Source organism: Crocuta crocuta, unplaced genomic scaffold, assembly GCF_008692635.1.
Source record: "Crocuta crocuta isolate KB4526 unplaced genomic scaffold, BGI_CrCroc_1.0 scaffold38, whole genome shotgun sequence".
NCBI lineage: Eukaryota > Metazoa > Chordata > Mammalia > Carnivora > Hyaenidae > Crocuta > Crocuta crocuta.
In genome coordinates this window covers 4797061-4817339 of record NW_027532605.1, presented here as the reverse complement: position 1 = coordinate 4817339, position 20279 = coordinate 4797061, and the positions used below count along the sequence as shown (strand labels likewise).

Sequence of the window (20279 nt, the reverse complement as noted above, 5' to 3'; positions counted from 1 at the left end):
ATTAAGTAAAAATATAAAAAATAAAAAATAACATATATATGTTATACATATATATGTATACATTATATAATGTGTACATATATGTGTTTGTATTATCGTGTGTGTGTGAGTGTGTGTGTGTGTGTGAGAGAGAGATGACTTCACTACTAATGACCTGAATCACTGAAGTGACTTACAGGAGGGCCTGGAGGTCCAACTCTGCCAGCAGAACCAGGAAACCCTGTAGCACCCTAGGAATACAATATCATATAAGAAATTTTAAAATAACTATTAATTACATATCCTTTCTGAGATCTCTTTTCACAGGGATACTTAGGCCTTTAGATTCCCTTTCTTGTTGCAAACAATGCATTTATTCTTGCATCCTACACAAGAATGGATCTGAATTAATTGGTTGGAAGAATGCTATTTGTCTCTTTCCACTTTCTATTTATCTTGAACATACACAAGTGTGTTCAAGACTAGAACTAGAATCACATTAATATTTTGCATCACAGAGTTCTATAAAGGAATTCCTCGTAATTCATTACCTCTTCAATAGGTGGTAAATAAATTTACGTTACTTATGAGGTGGTTGGGTCTCCAAAATCATAAAACTAAGTGTAACCCAGATCTCCATTTAAGTGCCCTTTATGATACAGTTTGTTATCCAAGTAAAAATTTGTTGTTACAGCTTCAGATGAGCTTTAACACAGCCACTGAGTGCCAGCTCTCTGTGACTAGTTTCGTGTAATTCCCAGAGCTTCAAAGCAACTTACAGGTGGACCCTGAGTTCCTCGACCGCCTTTCAGTCCAGGAACACCATTGGGACCCTATATAGAAAGACCGAAACAAAAGACTGTTATAGTAAAGCAAAATGGGCTAAACACAAAGTCTAAGCATTGGGGACTTTACTCAAGTTTTTGGTTTTTTGTTTTTTTTTAACTTACATGCGGGCCTGGGGATCCTGCCAGACCTTGTGGTCCAGGTGAGCCGGCATCTCCCTTCTGCCCTGGCTCTCCAGGTTCACCTTTTACTCCAGGCTGCCCATCAGGACCCTACACCAGTTGTATGAACAATTGATTATAACAGTTACAGACAAGTTATTTCACAGTAATTATTACTCACATTATTTAACCTTACACTGTAAAATGGTGCTTTGTGATCAGTTTTTAAGCACAGAAGGAAAAATGCCCTAATGGATCCTCAAAGGCAGTCTGAAAAAATAAGTTATCCCACCACATTTTTATTAAACCAAATAAGCACAGAATTTTAAATAGTGCATTTTAGTGCCAGTCATGAAAAAACTGTATTGAAAATGAGAATATTGTCTACGGCTGTACCACCCTGAAATGTGCCCAATCTCGTCTGATCTTGGAAAATGAGAATATTGCCCAGAAACCTGCAAACTTTCCAGAATCTTTAATATACCTTCAGTACATATCACAATGATGACTAATTAAATCTATTGCTATAGCAAGAGGGGTGTCCACTGTAAATTGAAGATATTTGAAGATTATACCTGAGGTCCAGCAAAACCAACAGCCCCAGTTGGGCCATTTTCACCACGAGACCCCTAGGATAAGACAAAGATTACTGTAGCTTTCACACATTATTCTAAATGAGAACAGTATTCAAAAATACAATGACATAAACTTGTAGGATCTTGAAATATATATATAGATGAATTAGACATATTTCTTAAGGAAGGCTTTCAAGGGTGAGATAGACATAAGAGCCAGACAACAAAATTCTTAATGTCTGGAGTACCCAAAAAGCTTAATTATTTAGTAAATGAACTGCTTACCGAGATTTAACAGACTGCATAGAAATTAGACTGGGTAAGTTTCTGAGTCTTGTGTAAACACTGAAAACTAGGAAGTTCCAAGTAGCCTGGCCCAACAAGCATGATTTTATATAAACATCAATACAAAATGATGAATCGTTTTCCTGCTTAATCCCATTCTAAAGAACATCAAAGTACCATCACTTACCGGGTTGCCTCGGGAGCCGGGAGGCCCAACCAAACCTCGAGGGCCAGGTTCACCCTAGAAAGCAGATGTTAGATGGTTATTGTCCAAAGCATCTGGAGGAAGTTGAGCTCTGTGTGTGGGGCAGACAGTGGGGGAGAACTCTGAGATGGTCTGGCCCAACTACTACATATTATGAAAGAGAAAACATTTTGAGAAAGAGCTATCATCCAGACTCCGTGACTCTGAGTTCACAAAATATCAATTTATGACACTACCTTTTCTCCAGTGGGACCTGCAGGACCTGGGGGACCCAAGGGACCCGGAAGACCCTGTCAATGAAGAGAACATAGGCAAACTGAGGAAAAGAATGCATGGCATTCCCGACGATTATGCAAACCTTCAAAGAAGGAACTGTTTTGTGATAGCTTAGCTGCTTTTGCAAAACATTGTCTATAATAAGTGATATAAATCTGTATATTTTTAAGATTTTTCTATTCACTCTAAAACAACTTCCAGAATCTTCTCCACAAAATGTTTTAATCTCTTTCATCCACACATAATACCGTTTTCAAACATTGGCTCTAAATTAATGTTATTTTTCACAATGTTTCTACGTTTCTTAGCCTATTTAATTTTGAAATTTGAGAATAGATAAAAAAAATTTCCTTCTTTTGTATAGGATATTATATTCTTAAATTATACAGACAAAATATCACTCTATTTTATTTTTTTAGGGGAAAATGTGATAAAGCATTGAGCTTTCTCCATTCTCCTAAGATCATAAGGAGTGTGATGATCCAGTCACACTGAGGCTGAGGATCTTTATGCTCAGAGCCTAGGGTGCTATCGCATGGGGGTTCAAACCAAGTCTTCTTGATACGTGGTTGCAATCTTTAAACTGCTTGACTATATCAGAGGCTTTTTTAAAACGGCTTTTCTATTTGATATCTGTGTATTGCCTCTTCATATGCAGCCCAAACCTTTTGTCATTTATTCTTGTATGTATTACTTATTTAAAAAAAATTTTTTTTAATGTTTTATTTATTTCTGAGAGAGAGAGAGAGAGAGATAGCATGAGCAGGGGAGGGTCAGAGAGAGAGGGAGACACAGAATCTGAAGCAGGCTCTAGGCTCTGAGCTGGCTGTCAGCACAGAGCCCGATGCGGGGCTCGAACCCACGAACCAGAGATCATGACCTGAGCCAAAGTTGGAGGCTTAATTGACTGAGCCACCCAGGTACCCCATATGTATTAAACAAAACAAAAAAATGACTTCTTATTTTTATATTCTTGTAAGAACATAGGAACACTGTAATCATATGTTCTCTAAATCTCTAATGGAACAATAATCTTTCAAATGTCCCTAACCTATTTCCTTAAAGAATTGGATTAAATATAAAGATCATTTCATTAAATTCACATTTTTTCATGCAGAGAAAACATTTATTCATTTCTCCCTTTACTATGAGATTACAAAAAATTGGTCTGCTCTGCTTCCTTCCTAAAGCAATGTATTGTTGTTACTGAAAATAAAGCAGTCATTGCAAAAGTCCTGTTCCTATCACACTGCATTTTCAAAGTTAGTTCAGAGAAACAATAGATACATCTTTCAGATTTCACCTTAAAATAAACTGTCAATGCAACAGGCCTTCAAACTGCCCTGCTCTACTTTACTACACACTACAGGCCATCTATGACATAAAATACAAACAATATGCCAGGTTTACTTAGATTATTTTTGTAATATGAAATCAAACATCAGAGTTACCTAAAAGAGAAGACACATCTCGTGTTCATAGTTTGCTAAATATAGTGTGTCACACTTAAGTAGATTTTTAGAAAAAGAAAAAAGGGATAATTACCGCTAAGCCTAAAACTTGTCTGTATTTTACTATTTTTTAATTAAAAGCTAATATAATCAATGTATAAACAGTGGCTTCATGTGCAGCATCAATATGTTAATGATGGTTTGATGGGAGCTCTTTCTTTATTACACAACTGCTCTTGCCAGGGCACAGCGTGACAACTCACAGCAAGCCATGTCATGGTGAAACAGAAATTGCTCATCAAATATCAGGAGTTATTCCAGGGACTGTTGGATGCCTGAGCAACTACCTCTATCTTACATGAGATAATCATTTCATTAATGTCTAAAAAATTATTTTCAGTCTGTCCTGAGAATTGCAAATGCATTCTATTTTTGAGGAGCTAAAGCTTGTTAAAGGTCAGTTTCTGACATGACATTAAACAGTGGCTCAATGTCAACCATCTTTCTTTACATTTTGCTTCTTCATCCTCTTTATTGATGAAAGTATTAACTCATTGCACAATAATTTTCTCATCTTTAATATCCAGTATATTGGGAACGATTTATCTCCACTTGGCTGTTCTGCAAAACTCTAAGTGCTTGCCCTGCAATGAGGTCTAGAGCAGCTCATTAGATCAACACTTTAACAAAAATAAACACTGCATATGAAATAAAAAGATGACAGAAAAAGATATAGAGGGCCCCACTGCTTAAAGCACTGATCTCATATGCAGAGTAAAACGTGTTTTATTTCATTCCCTCAACAATGACTGCTTTTTGGCTTGCTCTAGTTCAAAGTAAGCAAAATGAGTGTCCATGATTTTTCAACATCAAATCTCAAAATTCATCATTTTCCAAATTCTGACCATTATGGAAACACAATGAACTTTATTTTGGAAAGTTCAGGCAAATTCATGTAATAATGATAATATTGATTCCTAGCTTAGCTGGGAAAGGAGTGATTTCACTTACTCTTGCGCCATCATTTCCAGCTGTTCCTTCAGCACCTTTCTCTCCTATGCCACCCTGGGAAAACACACAAAACACCATTTATTCATTTAATTGTCTTTTTTTCTCTCATTTGCATGGACGCTTCATGAGGGCAGGGGCTTATCTCTCTTGTCCATAGCTATATCCCCTTGGCATTCTGCATTTTTCTCAATAAAGATAGAAAGAGAAAGAAAGAAAGAAAGAAAGAAAGAAAGAAAGAAAGAAAGAAAAAGGTAGGAAGGAAGGAAGGAAGGAAGGAAAGAGGAAGGAAGGGGGGAAGGCAGGCAGACTGATTAACTTGTGACTCAGGATGGTAGAAGTAAAATTACTTCCTGCCCAGGAAGTAATTTTTAGTAGAAATGTAGAAAGTCTAAATGAATGGACTAAAAAAACCAGACTTACTCTGTCACCCTTGGGGCCCGGAGTCCCTGCGATTCCTCTTTCTCCTGGCATACCTTGAAGACCAGGTGGGCCTGTATCTCCAGGGGTCCCAGATGGTCCTGGACTGCCCTAAATGAGCCAACGATAAGTGACTTCACCAATAATATTAAAATTCAGCCACATTAAATTTCTCTTCTGGTAGGTCAAAAATGGTTGAATATCAGCAATTTCGTATGGTTCAACTTAGGCCTTACATTTTTCATTTGTGAAAATTGTCTCTGAGGTGATATTTTGAAATGGAAAAAAAAAAAAGATTTTGCCTTTTTGATTTTTGGTTTCTGTTTCAACTTTTTTCTTTGGGGAAATTAAGCATCAGTCAAATAAAAATAATGGTTGCCTTTCTCTTTCTTTTTCTGACAACATCATGGGGATCCTAATAAAGGGGGAAGACATTACATTTAAAGAGTATTTCACTCTCTCTCAAATGAACCCATGATACTAAGCTTTTTTACAAGCTAATTAAGTGATTAAATTGAAGTGAATCCTATGTAATCACTCTGGATGTTGAAGATGAAAAAGGATCCAATGTTATAGGATCATGAAAAATTCTACTTTAATTGTTTACGCTGAAATCATCCACCTTATCTTCTACCAATCTTAACGCGGCACCCAAATGAAATGGTACTGATTTTTGCCTTATGATGTATTCCACTTTCATATTTAAACTATGACATCCTTTCATATGATTAGTAAGCAGAACTGTGGAACCTGATACAGAAAACAATGGAACACATAATGAGGAATACCTCTTAATAAATTATGCAATTTTCTATTTATTGCTTCTGCTTATTAATGGAAGTCACTAGTTAAAATTACATAAACAATTATTAGGAATGGATTTCTAGAAGAGAATGCATTACCATGTGCACTAGACCATAATTTCCATCACAGAAATGAAGCTTATTTTTAACTGGCTCTTTAGCACCAAGGAAAAAGCCTAGGACATGTTCACTGAATATTTGTTGAAGAAGAAAATCATATAATCGAGTTATCTTGAAATCACAAGAGAAATACATTCTAGTTCTGTCATGTGTTTACTGAGCAGTAATCTTGGGACATTTGGAAGAGCCAAGCTCATGGCCATACTTACTTTGGGGCCATCAGGGCCATGTCCTCCAGCCATTCCCTTCTCGCCAGGGAGTCCGGTTATTCCTGGTTCTCCTCTTTCCCCTGGATTTCCACGTTCTCCCTAGTGCAACATTGGGATGTCAGACAATCTTAGCAACTGATCTGAAAGTGGGTTAAAAAGGTTTCTGGAAATCTGCAAAACTGCTTCTACTAGAAAAAAAATTGAGAAATGAACAACTGTTAAGACTCAATTTTCTATTAAAGATTTTTTTAAATGTATATTTATTTTTTAGAGAGAGAGGCCAAACACAAGTAGAGGAGGAGCAGAAAGAGTGGGAAACAGAATTCAAAGCAGGCTCCATGCTCAGCTGTCAGCACAGAGCCTGACGGTGGGGCTGTAGCTTACAAATCTCGAGATCATGATCTGAGCCAAAGTCAGATGCTTAGCTGACTGAGCCACCCAGGAGTCCTGGGGCTCAATTTTCTAATTTAGTGTTAAGAAATGAACTTGGAGTAAGGATGTGGTAGTTTCACAGCACAAGATTTTCTCATAAGATGGATTTTCATCAAGTTAAAGAATGTGCATGTTTAAAATAAAGCCCAGTTTATGATGCAAGATGCTTTTTAAAACTGAAGCCAATGGAAACAAAGTTAGTGATGAAAGAGAAAATACTTACTCTAGGTCCTAATGGGCCAACTGCTCCAGGATCTCCAGGAACACCCTAGAAGATATAATTTTAAAAACTGGAAGAATTGCTTTGAGCTAAATTTTAGTTATTTATTAGAAACCTTTCCATATCACATGCCTAATTTCTTTTAATGTAATATTAGAAGTTTTGAATAAGCCCATACATTAAATGGAAATATTTTTCCAGAAAAAAATGTTTATTATACTTGAACGTTTGATTTTGGGCAATGAAACATGCAAAATATTGTCTCATAAATATGGTGCATTGGTTTTTTTAGAGACAACAAATATATGGTAATTTTATTTCCTAATGAGAAAAAATATTAACTGATGAAACTCAAATAAAAAGTAATGAAAAGGCTGATCTTTTAAACAGAACCAATTCAACTTAGTAAATATTTTTTGACCATACACTATGGACAATGTGCTGGGAACTGTGGGTTCAAACTAGTGCAGTCATGATGTATTATAAGTTTCAGTTTGTTCTAAACTAAAGGAAAGTTTATTAAGATCTTCAAAACTTCTCTCTGTGATTGAAAATAATAGCTAACGACAAGAAAAGGTGTTGTGTAGAAAATCGTGGTCGCCAAAGACTTAGAAACTGGGCTGGTTCTGAATGAAGTTTTAAGAATAATTTAATCAAATTATTTTTCTTTCATTTTACTTTTTATGTATGCTAATGGGTGATATATGGTTTAAAAGAAAATCTAAGCATAACCAAATCTGAGAGTTCCTTCAATAATATTTTATCTCATAAGAAAACATTACTGTAGCTTCATCAGCATTATGTGGTGTTTTTTAGTGATATGTAATTAATGCTACATCTTTCAATTACTAAATATAATATGGCTTACAATTTTGTGGTAGATAGTGCACTATTCATACTGTCTTGATTTACATCATAACACCCTGCAATATTTTGAATAGAGTATATTTTTGGCAAAGTAGCATATTTCTGATAGTTTGGATAATGACAAATAACTATGGTCACTAAAACTCTTACCATCTATGTTTACAAAATCACAAATGTTGATCTCAATATACTCCATTATGTTAGCTTCCATCATAATCCTCCGTCATGAGAAATTTTCATTTGTCTGCTAGAACAGTTCTCTTGGGCCTACAGATTTGTCTTAACTTTAGAGGCATCACTGTCCATCTTCCATCCCCAACCCAGGACCATGCCAGGCAAAATGAAACATGAAGAAGTGTAAGCTGTCCTTGGGCAGTAACTTCACATCCTCTGAAATGGAGGGCTAGTATTTCCTGTGCATATGGCACCAGCACACAGGCTGGTAGCAGCCACATTAGAACATCACTGCTACTACAGACTTAGGGACCCAACTCTCATGTCAATTCCTCAAACAAACTTTGCCTTTAACTAAAAATATGAAACAAAACAAAAACTGTATCAGGTGACCCTCCAATCTGAAATGTATTGTTCTTCACATGGTGTGATCTTTAGTACTACTACCTACTTAAAAGTCCTTCATTATCTTCCATTAGAAGAATAAGAGCAAATTATATTCAAATTCAGACTTTCCATAATCTGGCTCCTAATTCAACCTCTAGCCTCATCTACCTCAAGTTATACTCTGCATTCCTGACTTATCAAACTTTTTTCAGTGCCTTGATCAGCAAAACCTTTGTACCTGCTGTTCCCATTTCCCGGAGTATTTTACTACCTTCCCTTCTCCTCCCTTACCATCACTCATCCTTCAGATCTCATAAAATTCACTACCTTGTCTGGGAAAGTTTTCCTAAACCCCCAAGTCTGACTTAGGTGTGCCCACATACACAGTGCCTCCCCAGAAACTCTCTATCTCATGTCCATCTTGTTCAATTGGTTAAGACCAAGTCTTAATAAATATTTGTTGAATGGTTAAATGAATGAATGAATCACTCACAGAAGAATAAATTAAACTGATGTCCTTGTAAAAATAATAGAAATAAAGTGGTGAGTATCTGTTCATAACCATTTATAAAGCCTCCAGTAAAACCCTGTAGATATGATAAGACATGGAATTAGTGATTAAGAACAGTCTTGGGAAGCACCCTTCCAGGATTCAAACCATATCAGCCGTGTCACTTTGGGAAAGTTATATAACATCTATGTGCCTCATTTTCCTCATCTGAAAAATGAGTATTATAATAATAATATAGATACCTACGCATATAGGGTCGTTTTGAGGATTAAAAAAGAGAAAGCAAACCAGGACAGAACCTCACATATAGTAAGTGATATTATGAACCAACACTTATTATTGCTATTATTACTATTACTTTAAAACTTACCTGATCACCTGGCTTTCCACCTTCCCCAGGAGGCCCTGGAGGACCAGGAAGCCCCTAAAAGAGGTTAGAAAAAAATTGTAAATTTGTAAAGTTTAATAGGCTGCTAGTATTAATAGGTTACCTTTTATAATTCATGGAGTCTCCATGACTATACTTTCAAGTAAAAGATATTGTTTAAACATAAGCAAAACAGAATTAAAAAACTATATCTTCTACCATAAAACAGCAGCCAGTCAGCTTCTAGGTTTAGATTTTTATTTGCACACCACTTAGCAATAAAAAAAAAGATAAGAATCTAACAGGAGATTCTTAACATTTGTCCAGTTTTTATGGGTCCGAAATCAATATTTTAGGCTGCTAGAATTAATAATAATAACAATAATGAAAGTCATTCCTAAAAGGTTATTTTGCCAAATTATGATTATCCATGCTATTAAATAATAAATAATTTCCCATACCAATATATTTAGATAAATCATGAAAATTTGTTCAACAAAAATTTTGGCATTTTGTCAATAAAACTAGATAAACCTTAAAATAGTCCAATAAAACTTACTGAGGTATCAAGAACATTTAGGATTTTTAATTTGTTCATAATTTTGGATTTTGATCCATTTTTCAGGGGACATCTGTGCCTTCTCTTTGAACAAAAATGTTGGGTTTTATCCAAATGTTTATTTATTAAAAGAGGGATGACTTTTTAAAAAATTGTGGAATTTTACATCATTCGACCATATCTTTTCATTTAAAAACTCAGTTTAATTAATGGTAGAAGACATGGAAAACTGAATGATTACATACCTGAAAGCCAGTGGGGCCTGGGGGTCCCTGTTCTCCTCTTTCCCCAGCTAGACCCTAAGTCATGAAGGAAAGAAAATCATGAATAAAGCCAGATCTTTCCACCTGTTTCCTGTTAACGTGACCCACTGGAAGTATTGATATTTGCTTTTTTTCTAATGACATGCTTTTCACTTCAGCCAGATAATAAACTAGCATTACAAGTAGTTTCATGACGTTGTTTGAAGTCCATGCTGCTAAGAAAATGTCTTCTAAAGCCAGCAAAGAGACTGATGACATATCTTTATTTTTTCATCCAAACGTGAAATGTCTGGAGGCAACCACAAACTTATGGGGAAATTGGAGAAGTCGAACATGGAAAAATTCATTATTTTCATATATCTAATCTAAACAGGTAATACAAGTGTTCCCTACTTTTCCAAAGGTTACATTATGTCACTTTGCTGTTATGAAAGACCTGTATTAGTACCTCTTTGTGATAACTGAAAGGAATCTGAAGAGAATTTTTGCTTTTATGGAAAAAAGGGAAAAGGCATTCAGAGTTTGTTTTGCAGCAAGCTATTATAGAGGCAGTGCACACCCCAGCTCCTTCTGGGGAACTGCACTTAGCATCTCAGCGTCGAGCCAGCACAGTGCTGAACGGTATCTGTGACCATCTGCACTTTATCTGGATTTATTTTGTGCATCTGTTAGAGCAAGATATGTGCTAGGGTGCCAGAAAAGCCCAGAAGACATTAGTTTGGGATTCTGGGAATTTTAAGAAATTCTTCCCTATATATTAATAATTGCTTCTTTGCTCTACACCATTTTGGCTTACAAAAGTTTTCATAGGAACACTCTAATTTCTGTTCCAATTTAGTCTGAAGTATTATAAGAACTGTTAATCAAGCCTTCAACACTCGAGCAGCTAAAGGAAGCAAAGCTAACATTTTAGAAAGATATTTAAATTGTCCCATAGGAAACAAATAAATATGCCAAAATATTTCTGATAAATATTTAATTTTAGAATCCTAGGATGCAGATGTACCTCAAAGGATAAAATATTTTCTTATTCAGTCCTTCTAAAGAAAAAGAAGTCAGCTTAAACAGATTTCTATGAGACATTATTAGAAGAATGTAGGTATAGTTCAGCACTTATATTTTTCAATAAGAGACAGAACAAAATATTTGTCAACCATTATTCTATTCAGTTGATGTTCTTCAACTGCAACACATAAAGACAATGAGGTAGCTTTTGCCATCAGCATTTTAAAGAAGTTTAAAAGGAAAAGCCCAATCGCTCCATTTAAAAAGGCAGAAGTGCCAGCACAGTGATCAGAAGAGACTATAACTCTTCAATCTTGCACTTTCTTATTACTTCCCCTGAAACTTACTCTTAAGTAAAGTTTTAAGCAAACATCATTGAAAAATGCAATGTGAATGTATTCTCACTAAAAGATCACATACCGGGGGGCCCACAGGACCAGAAGGACCAACTTCACCATCTTTTCCAGGAGCACCCTAATATCACACAAGATAATATGTGAAGTAAGGCCATGAGAAATTTGGGTCATTTCATATATATATATACATATATTTCCTCTCCTTTGGCAGAAAATGTTTATATAGTTACCCTCTGCCCAGGAACACCAGCATTTCCTGCTTCTCCAGGCTTTCCAGGGTCACCCTAAAAGAAAGAATAGAAACTTTTTAAAAATTCAGTCAGTTTGCTCGAAACATGCCTCCTTCAGGTGAGGATTATGAGGAAAGAGCAAACAGATGCACTGTACTCACACTGCTACCTTTGGGGCCGGGAAGACCCATACTCCCCGGCTGCCCTCTGATTCCTATGGAGCCTGGAGGGCCTGGCCGGCCATCCTCCCCCGGAGCACCCTACAAAATTGAGCAATGTAAGTATTATGTAAATTCTCTCTGAATATCATGTCACCCAACTTGTCACTTGCCTTTCTTTGATTACTTATGAAAGTTATGTAAGTTTTAAATTATCCTTCACTTCTTTCTTAGTGAATCAGAACAGTTGAGTGTTTAAAAACAATAACAACAACACACTGATGAAGGATGCTGAGTATTTAGAACAGAGATTTTACTCTGGATCTATACATGAGCCTTATCTTCACAAATCCTTATATGCTTCACAAATCCTTACATGCTTCTATTCATAGGGGAAATTTTTCTTTTCATCTTTAATTTACTCTAGCTTGTAGTAAGGAAAATTGGGGACTTCATTTCACATTTTTTGGTATAAAGGAAGAATAGAATATGTTAGTTACCAAAAGTCACACCTACTTATCTCTTAAACCTATAAAGTTGAGAGGACGCTTATGAAATGAGAATGTTTCCAGCAGACAAATTTCACCAATACTGGAAGAATACATCATTTTCTACTTTTTCGCCAGATGTTAGAGAAGGAACTTCAACCTCAAACATTTATATCAATTAAACTTGATCAATTTTTAGTGAATTTTAGAATATGAGGATCCTATGATTTTGCTTTGGCATTTTAAACATGTAAGTATGATCAGCATCCACATGATTAAAAACATTAACCTCAGATAAACATCTTATCATTATATGTCTATCATGCCTGCGGACTTCTGTTTACATTACTTACCAAAGGCCCAAGCTTTCCTTCAGGACCTTGAACACCAGGATTTCCTGTCAAACCCTGAAAATTAAAAGTGATTGTCATTTTGTTGCTGACCTGCAACTGAGGTAAAGATTCTAGACAGTAGGAGTACCTGGGTGGCTCAGTCAGTTAAGCATCCAACTCTCAATTTTGGTTCAGTTCATGATCTCACAGTTTGTGATTTTGAGCCCCATGTCAAGCTCTGCTNTGGGTGGCTCAGATGGTTAAGCATCCAACTTCGGCTCAGGTCATGATCTCACAGATTGTGGGTTCGAGCCTCGCATTGGGCTCTGTGCTACAGCTCAGAGCCTGTAGCCTGCTTTCGATTCTGTGTTTCCCTTTCTCTCTGCCCCTCCCCTGCTCACACTGTCTCTGTGTCTCAAAAACTGAACAAATGTTTATTAATTAATTAATTAATTAATTAAATGCTGGGCTCAAGATTATGTGGAGCCAAATGTATATTTCCATCCAACGACTTTTGTTTAATTCCATTCTCTTTAAGGAGCGTTGTGGACAATATAAGAGCAATTACACACTATAATGAATTTTCAAGTAACATTTGTTCAGGATGAAATTTATCAGGAATTCTCTATCCCAAAAGCCACACATTATTTGTTAGCAAGTAAAGAAAAAATAAAAATTGACAAACAGGGTTTTTTTCATGTCAAGTGGCAAAACTATTAATGCATATTCCTTTGAGAAAGGAAGACTAGAAATTTACAGTATTTTCTATACATGATGAAAATAACAAAGCAGTATTTTAAAAATAGTAAATCAGGTCAAAATTGTAAAAACAAAAGAAATGCTCCAACTTGTCAAAATGATTGAAATTAAAAAGCACTTTCACTGAGTACCCAGGAGCAGGTCTGGGTCAATGTAGCAAACTGCTGTGTTCTTACCCGAGCACCTGGAAGGCCAGGTTCACCTGGACGTCCTGGGTCCCCCTGCCCTCCTTTAGGTCCTGAAGAACCTACAGGACCCCTCTCTCCTTGAGCCCCCTGTTCCAATGCAAAGCAGAATGTGTCAGAAAAAAGAAACCACGCAGGAAGATAAAAGCAAATGAATATCAAATTTGTGTATGACAAATCAAAGCACTAGTATAACAAAGTTACAAAAACTGTCACTACATGTTTTGTTTTAATTCGTATTTCTTGTAGAATAATGGTTTTTCATCATTAACTAGTGAAAACTGTACTTAGACTATCACTCCAATAAGTTAGGTTTGGGAGGGGGAACCCACAAAAATTCTAGAGTCTAAATTTCTAGATAAAAGAAAGGTCTGTGACTTTTTCTTCTTTGCTGGGTCCCTAGGAAGTCTGAAAACAAACTCCTACATACTTGCAACCCTTATCCTTCTCCCCTACCCCTTTATAATTCAGAAATTGCACAAGACGGAATTGGCATTAGGCTTGGCATCTGTGTCTGACTCTTTTCTGGATCCGAAGCCATGTGGACCAAAGCTAGATCACCATTCTGGACAATAGCATCTTTTGGGCCACCACCCACATGAATGTCAACATGGATGGGATAACCTCACCTTTGGTCCAGGTAAACCATCAGAGCCTGGAAAACCACGATTGCCAGGAGCACCCTACAAACGACCAAAATGAGATTCTTAATTGTTGGTGATGTTTTCGTAATGTATAATGAGTGGGTAATTTTTATTTTTAGCATTACAAAGTTTTAGAAGTTGTGATCAAGGCAACATGGCAAAAGATACGTGTAAGGGGAGAAAAAAAACCCTAACTACACGGAAATGTAAAGAAATTTAAATTTTGGAGAATAGATAAGTACCGAGTCAAAAACCATTCAAATTAAGAAGTATACTAACAATTCATTGTAAAATTAAACATAGAGCAAAACGGGTATCGAGACAAGCAGCAAAGGAATGGCACCATCCACCATGATCGAAATGTCAGTGATGACCTACATTAGTATGCCTCCTATGTGAAGCACTGTGCATTCTCTGAATGTCCCTGCCTCGTATGTGAAGCGCTGTGCATTCTCTGAACATCTCTACAAATGGAAGGTGATATTATTGTTGTCCCTTTCAGACCTGTTTCATTATACTCCAGTCACGGCAACCTCTTCTAAGCTCTAAAATCATAAAGTCCCTTCTAGGATTGCGTTAGCCATTTCATCCACTGACAGTGTTCTTACTCCCAGGGCCTCTTGCTGGCTCATCCTCCTCTTCAGGTCTCAGCTAAAATGCCATCTTCCCAAAGAATCCTATTTCCCAACCACCTAATTTAATGTCACACTACTGTCATACACTTGAAGTTACTCTCTACCGCATCACTCTGTCATTTCTTAAGTGTATGCGGAGCTTATTAAAATGTATAATTATATTTTTGTTTGCCTGTGGACTTGTTTATTGCTTACCTCCCCGCTAGAATAAACTGTTGCTTACTAGCCCCCACATGAAGGCTGGGACCATAGCCTTCTTGTTCACTGATGTATACTAAGTACCAATATATCAAATTGACACAATATCAGTATTGGCTGAATGAATGAATGAATGAATGGGCACTAATTAAACAGTTGGCTCCTTTAATTCACAGACCACCATACTGAACTGTGCAATGCATTTGCAAGCATTTCTTTAACTACTCTAGCTTTCCTTACTATCCCAAAACTTACCCACATAATTCCCCCATAACTCTAAGAATTTATCTCATTATTCAAATTTTACCCTTTCCCCCACTGGGCCTGGAGGACCAACTGTTCCTGGATCGCCTCGAGGACCTCTTTTGCCTTCTTCACCAGGTGGGCCTATGGGACCCTGAATGCCATGTGGCCCCTATTAAAAACAGAAGGACAGTTAGAAACAACCATTTGACAACTGAGTTATAGTCAAAAGCTTCATTTAAAGAAGTCAGTTACAAATTTTAAATTATATTAAACTCTTTATATCCAAAGTAATGAAGTCAGTTATAAGTTTTAAACTAAACTATTGCCATTCAAAGTTATATTTCTCATTGATATTATTTAACACTTGGGCATTTTGTCCTGTGCACTCCTGCACAATATTCATAGTCTTCTTATCTTTTAAACAAACAAACAAACAAACAAACAAAAAATGAAGGCTTACTGGTTCCCCTTTTGGGCCAGCTTCTCCTTTGAAACCTGGAACTCCTGGATCGCCCTAAAATAAAAGTATCAATAGTTATAAGACCCAAGACGTGTAGCCAGTCCAACCTGCTTTAATTAATTACAGTTAACGGGCTCTGAAAACTTTCTGCAGCTGAGTTTGTATTATCATTTTTTCTACTTTTGCAAATCTTGTAGAACGCATGCAAAATTTTATAAAATCCAGTATAATTAGTTTATAGCAGATTGTCTGTTTTACAGTGGTCTTCAAGAGACTTATTTTTAAAATCTTGTGTGTTTTTCATGCATACTAGGAAAATTAGAATTATTCAGTTATTCCAATTTGATAGTTAAAATTAGAACTAACAGTGACAACTTTTACAGATAAATCTATTTAGGGATTTTTTTCAGGAAGTATTTATTTACCCAGAATCAAAATAACTTTATATTTATGTTCTATTTATTGAGAGCTTGACAAGTTCAAATACAGCATTTCATCTGTGAAATGTTGTAGGGTTTTTGTGTGCGTGTGTGTCTTTAAATATCAGTTAAACTTCTGGGAACCAGATTGCTAAATTGAGAATATGATAAAATCAAATGTGAAATATCAGCAACACTCGTGTTTTAATAAATCTGCCACCAGCATTTAAAAGGATTTATTAGCATAACTAAGTTACTTGGAACAGAATCCAAAATATTTGTTTTACGTAGTGCTAAGAAAGAAAGTTTAAATTTTTATATGGTAAGCTAAAAATATATAAGCACAACTTATCTATGTGTTTATTTCTTATAGATTTAGCATAACATTTTTCTAATAAATACTTTCACAAAATATGGAAATTTCATTCAATATGAATAATACGGTGGACTCACTCTTCAAGATAACTTCCAAGAAATAGTTGGTAAACCCATTTTTAACCAAATTGTCATTATAACCTCCACATTTCTTCACACTGGCTTACAAAATATTTCTCTAATGTGTATTATTCAACTACTCATAAAATTCTATGAGGTAGACAATAAAGCTATGACCTTATTATTTTAAATTTTAAAAAACCACTAAAATTTAACACAATGCAATAGCGTTCTGTTTCAAATTTAAACACCTAAATTGTATGTTAACATTTGGCTTCTACCTTACAAAGATTCCTATCATCAACTGCCTCACTCAGATACATCCCATTATCTATGTTTCATTGCATTTTACTGAATATTATTTTTCTCGGTGATCATAATTGAATTATACAAATGGATGATAGTTATTTTAAAGGACATTACCGGTTGGCCTCGAATTCCTGGAGGTCCTGTGCTACCCTGAGGTCCTGGAGATCCAGGGGGACCTGCTAAGCCAGGAGGACCAGAGGTACCCGGAGAGCCCTGTCAGAGTGAAAGAGTGACATGAGACCCAAGTAGAAGGCTATTATCAACGTCCAAAGGATAGTGTCCGTTTGAACTTCATGTGGCATTAATGCAGTTAGTTACTCACCGTTGGGCCTTTGGCACCGGGTGTACCATCCGTTCCTATTGCACCCTAAGAGATACATGAAAAGTTTATAAAATATTAAGCCATATCTAGGATGCTATCCAGATGTCCACCCACAATCCAAAAGGAGGCAGAAAATTTATTGCAAAAATTCAACCACCATGGGGAACCTGGGTGGCTCAGTCGGTTAAGCATCTGACTTTGGTTCAAGCTGCTCTCACGGCTCATGAGTTCAAGCCCCATGCTAGGCTCTGTGCTGACTGACAGCTCAGAGCGTGGAGCCTGCTTCAGATTTTGTCTCTGTCTCTGTCGCCTCACCTCCCCACCCCCTCGCTCATGCTCTGCCTCTCTCTCTCAAAAATAAACATTAAAAAGAAATCAATCACCATTAAACCATAAAACTCGCTTTTATGACAAATTCCCTTTTCCATAAAATAGATGCAATTTTTCAGAGTTGACAAGAGAAACAGATTTCTTTAATCAGTTGGAAACATTCAGAATTCGAAGAGGATATAGTAAAATAGATTGCCTTTGTTCTGATGTTATAAAACACGTCAAGCTTTCTGTCAAGAACATAATTCTTACATGTACTGGAAACTTACAGGAAGGCCTTGAGAGCCCACTGGGCCTGGTGGCCCAGTTTCACCTCTTTGCCCCTGGGGACCTTCAGGGCCTCTTGCCCCAGTGGGACCTGCTTCTCCCTAAACAGGTACAAAAAGAAATGTCATAAGAAAAATATAAATGTGGTGTCACTCGAACTTTATTGCTTATTTGGTGCCTTACATGCTATACTCAAGTATTTTTAAAGGGGTCATGAGCATTAACCAGTTTACGAGGGTTGTGTGTCTAACCTAGCTTAGGGAGCAAATGCATTTTCCAACCCATCAAGTATAGTAATGTCTGCAGTATGAACAGCAGAGGAAAGTGGTCAAGGTAACCTGATAGCTACCCTTCCTTCACCCCATGAAAGTAGTGCAGATAGTAAATAAAAATACAGACCCCTAGTTAAGTTTTAATTTGGATAAATAACAAGTAACTTAAGTTTGTTCCAGGCAACAAATGGGGCATATGTATACCAAAAGCTTTTTCTCTATTTATCCGAAATTTAAACCTAAGTGGGTTTCTGTATTTTATCCAACATATTAGGTACCAATGTAGAGCTAATCCTAGAGAAACCTGGTCCTAGAATTTTAGAACTAAAATTCTAAGCCTGAGGGGTTCATGAGTGCCAATAAACATATAAAATCCCTATTGAATCTCTGAAACTCAAAGAACTGGATGTGGAAATTTATTTTTCATCTGGAGAAATGGAGATCATGCAAATGCTTTACAGGTATAGCAGAATCGTGGCCAAAAATGAAGATCTGGAAACTTTATGCTTGGCAGGGGAGGATGGTAGGGGTAGGCAAACCATTTCTGAGAAAAAGAGTTTTGCTAAGTGTTTGACTTTATTAAACAGTATTCCATAGCCAAAAGCCATTAGAAAAGCCCAGGAGGAGAAGGAAGTATGCAGAGTGAGCTGTTATATAACTTCCCGTTGCTAATGAGATATTCGCTAGATCTCATAGTAGGAGCAGAATCTACTTTCTGCTAAGTCTTAGTCCTGGGCATTGTGAGTATTCTTTCCTTAATTCTCTGGCCAGAGCTCAGTTTGAGGGTAGAAGGTCATACAGGAAGAGGGAAGGAATTTTGCATATTTTGATAGGGGACACATGGAGAGGTTGTGCCCTCCATGGCCACAGTCACTGGCAGCAGGATCAGCACTTCAGAGAGAGGATCAGAAACAGAGGGATCTCAAGAAGGTCCTACTAGCCTGAGTGCACAGTGAGCTCTCAGTGAAACGAGGGACTGGTTAGTGAAATGACTTAGGCCATCATTTTAAAGTAGCAGCATTCCTGTGGCACAGAGTTTTAAGACAGTATTAGAGAGAGCCCAAAGAATAATTTGACCCAATGATTTTCACAGTTCAGAGTATTTGAAATGTCAGCTACAGACTTTTTTGTTCTTTTCTGTTTCACAGTTCAATGCCCATTTGTGTAGCACTACCAACAAGAAGCACGGACCTATATTGAGGACATCCTCTGCACCAGGCAGTACTAGAGTTTACATTGCTCTCTCACTTAATCTTCAACAAAATTCCATGAGACGACAAGACTTACAGAAGGGAGGTGACTGCCATGGCCATGGTCATTTTTGTACAGTAGAATCTTTTGAGTAAATCCCTTCTTAGAGATGTAGAAAATTATGGCCAAAGGGAATCTGGGTGTGAGAGGGAATCATAGTACTGTGTTGTTTAAAGTGTGAAAGTAGTGTTCTGAATGTATTCACTAATTTAGCTAATATAATCTTAATAAACTCCTACTGTAATCCTTGAATTTATCACCCAAACTACTGAAAGAACACACTGCAACTCATTACAGATGTAAGTCATCCCAGCAGAATGCTTTAATCCAGTCCCCTGTGGAAAGCCAAATAGCCTCCCTGCTTATTCCTTTCATGGTTGTGTAAATGGTAGGGGGCAGGGGTAGGAGTGAAAGCCAGCATTGTGTGAGATAACAGCTTTTTGACAACCTTCTATTTATTTGAACCTCCTATTGTTTAGAACAGTCTGCTATTTATTACTGCCATGCACTGTATCCAAGAGCAGGGTTCCAATTCAGATTAAGCTCTTATTCTTTGCAGCTGTTACAATTGTCTAGCTTCGAGTTCTAACGCAGCAGATTCTTTGATATTACAATTGTATGATTAGCAGTAATTCTCTTTTAACTACATATTGTATAGTAATCTTATTTTTCAATTTATTTTTTTTTCCTTAACATAATAGACACTGAGAATGCTCTAGGCTCTTTCCTTAGTTAAGAGTGGCCTCCATACAGGGGCGCCTGGGTGGCTTAGTCGGTTAAGCGTCCGACTTTCACTTAGGTCATGATCTCGCAGTTTGTGGGTTCAAGCCCCGCGTCGGGCTCTGTGCTGACTGCCAGCTCAGAGCCTGGAGCCTATTTCAGAGTCTGTATCTCCCTCTCTCTCTGACCCTCCCCTGCTC

The 20279-nt window shown here is 36.8% G+C and overlaps 1 protein-coding gene across 1 annotated transcript in view; it reads right to left on the bottom strand.

The window, feature by feature from the left end:
* The window catches only part of COL5A2 (collagen type V alpha 2 chain), a 147428-nt gene that overhangs the window by 21405 nt on the left and 105744 nt on the right, over positions 1–20279 (bottom strand). The window contains exons 19-41 of the mRNA XM_077780206.1: positions 17839–17937; positions 17240–17284; positions 17032–17130; positions 15755–15808; positions 15356–15463; positions 14201–14254; positions 13563–13661; positions 12649–12702; positions 11811–11909; positions 11650–11703; positions 11484–11537; positions 10041–10094; positions 9240–9293; positions 6934–6978; positions 6279–6377; positions 5150–5257; positions 4730–4783; positions 2228–2281; positions 1974–2027; positions 1502–1555; positions 930–1037; positions 759–812; positions 177–230 (exon numbers count right to left, since the gene is read on the bottom strand). Of these exons, the coding sequence (XP_077636332.1) occupies positions 177–230; positions 759–812; positions 930–1037; positions 1502–1555; positions 1974–2027; positions 2228–2281; positions 4730–4783; positions 5150–5257; positions 6279–6377; positions 6934–6978; positions 9240–9293; positions 10041–10094; positions 11484–11537; positions 11650–11703; positions 11811–11909; positions 12649–12702; positions 13563–13661; positions 14201–14254; positions 15356–15463; positions 15755–15808; positions 17032–17130; positions 17240–17284; positions 17839–17937 (1611 nt within the window). The remainder of the gene's footprint in view (positions 1–176; positions 231–758; positions 813–929; positions 1038–1501; positions 1556–1973; positions 2028–2227; positions 2282–4729; positions 4784–5149; positions 5258–6278; positions 6378–6933; positions 6979–9239; positions 9294–10040; positions 10095–11483; positions 11538–11649; positions 11704–11810; positions 11910–12648; positions 12703–13562; positions 13662–14200; positions 14255–15355; positions 15464–15754; positions 15809–17031; positions 17131–17239; positions 17285–17838; positions 17938–20279) is intronic.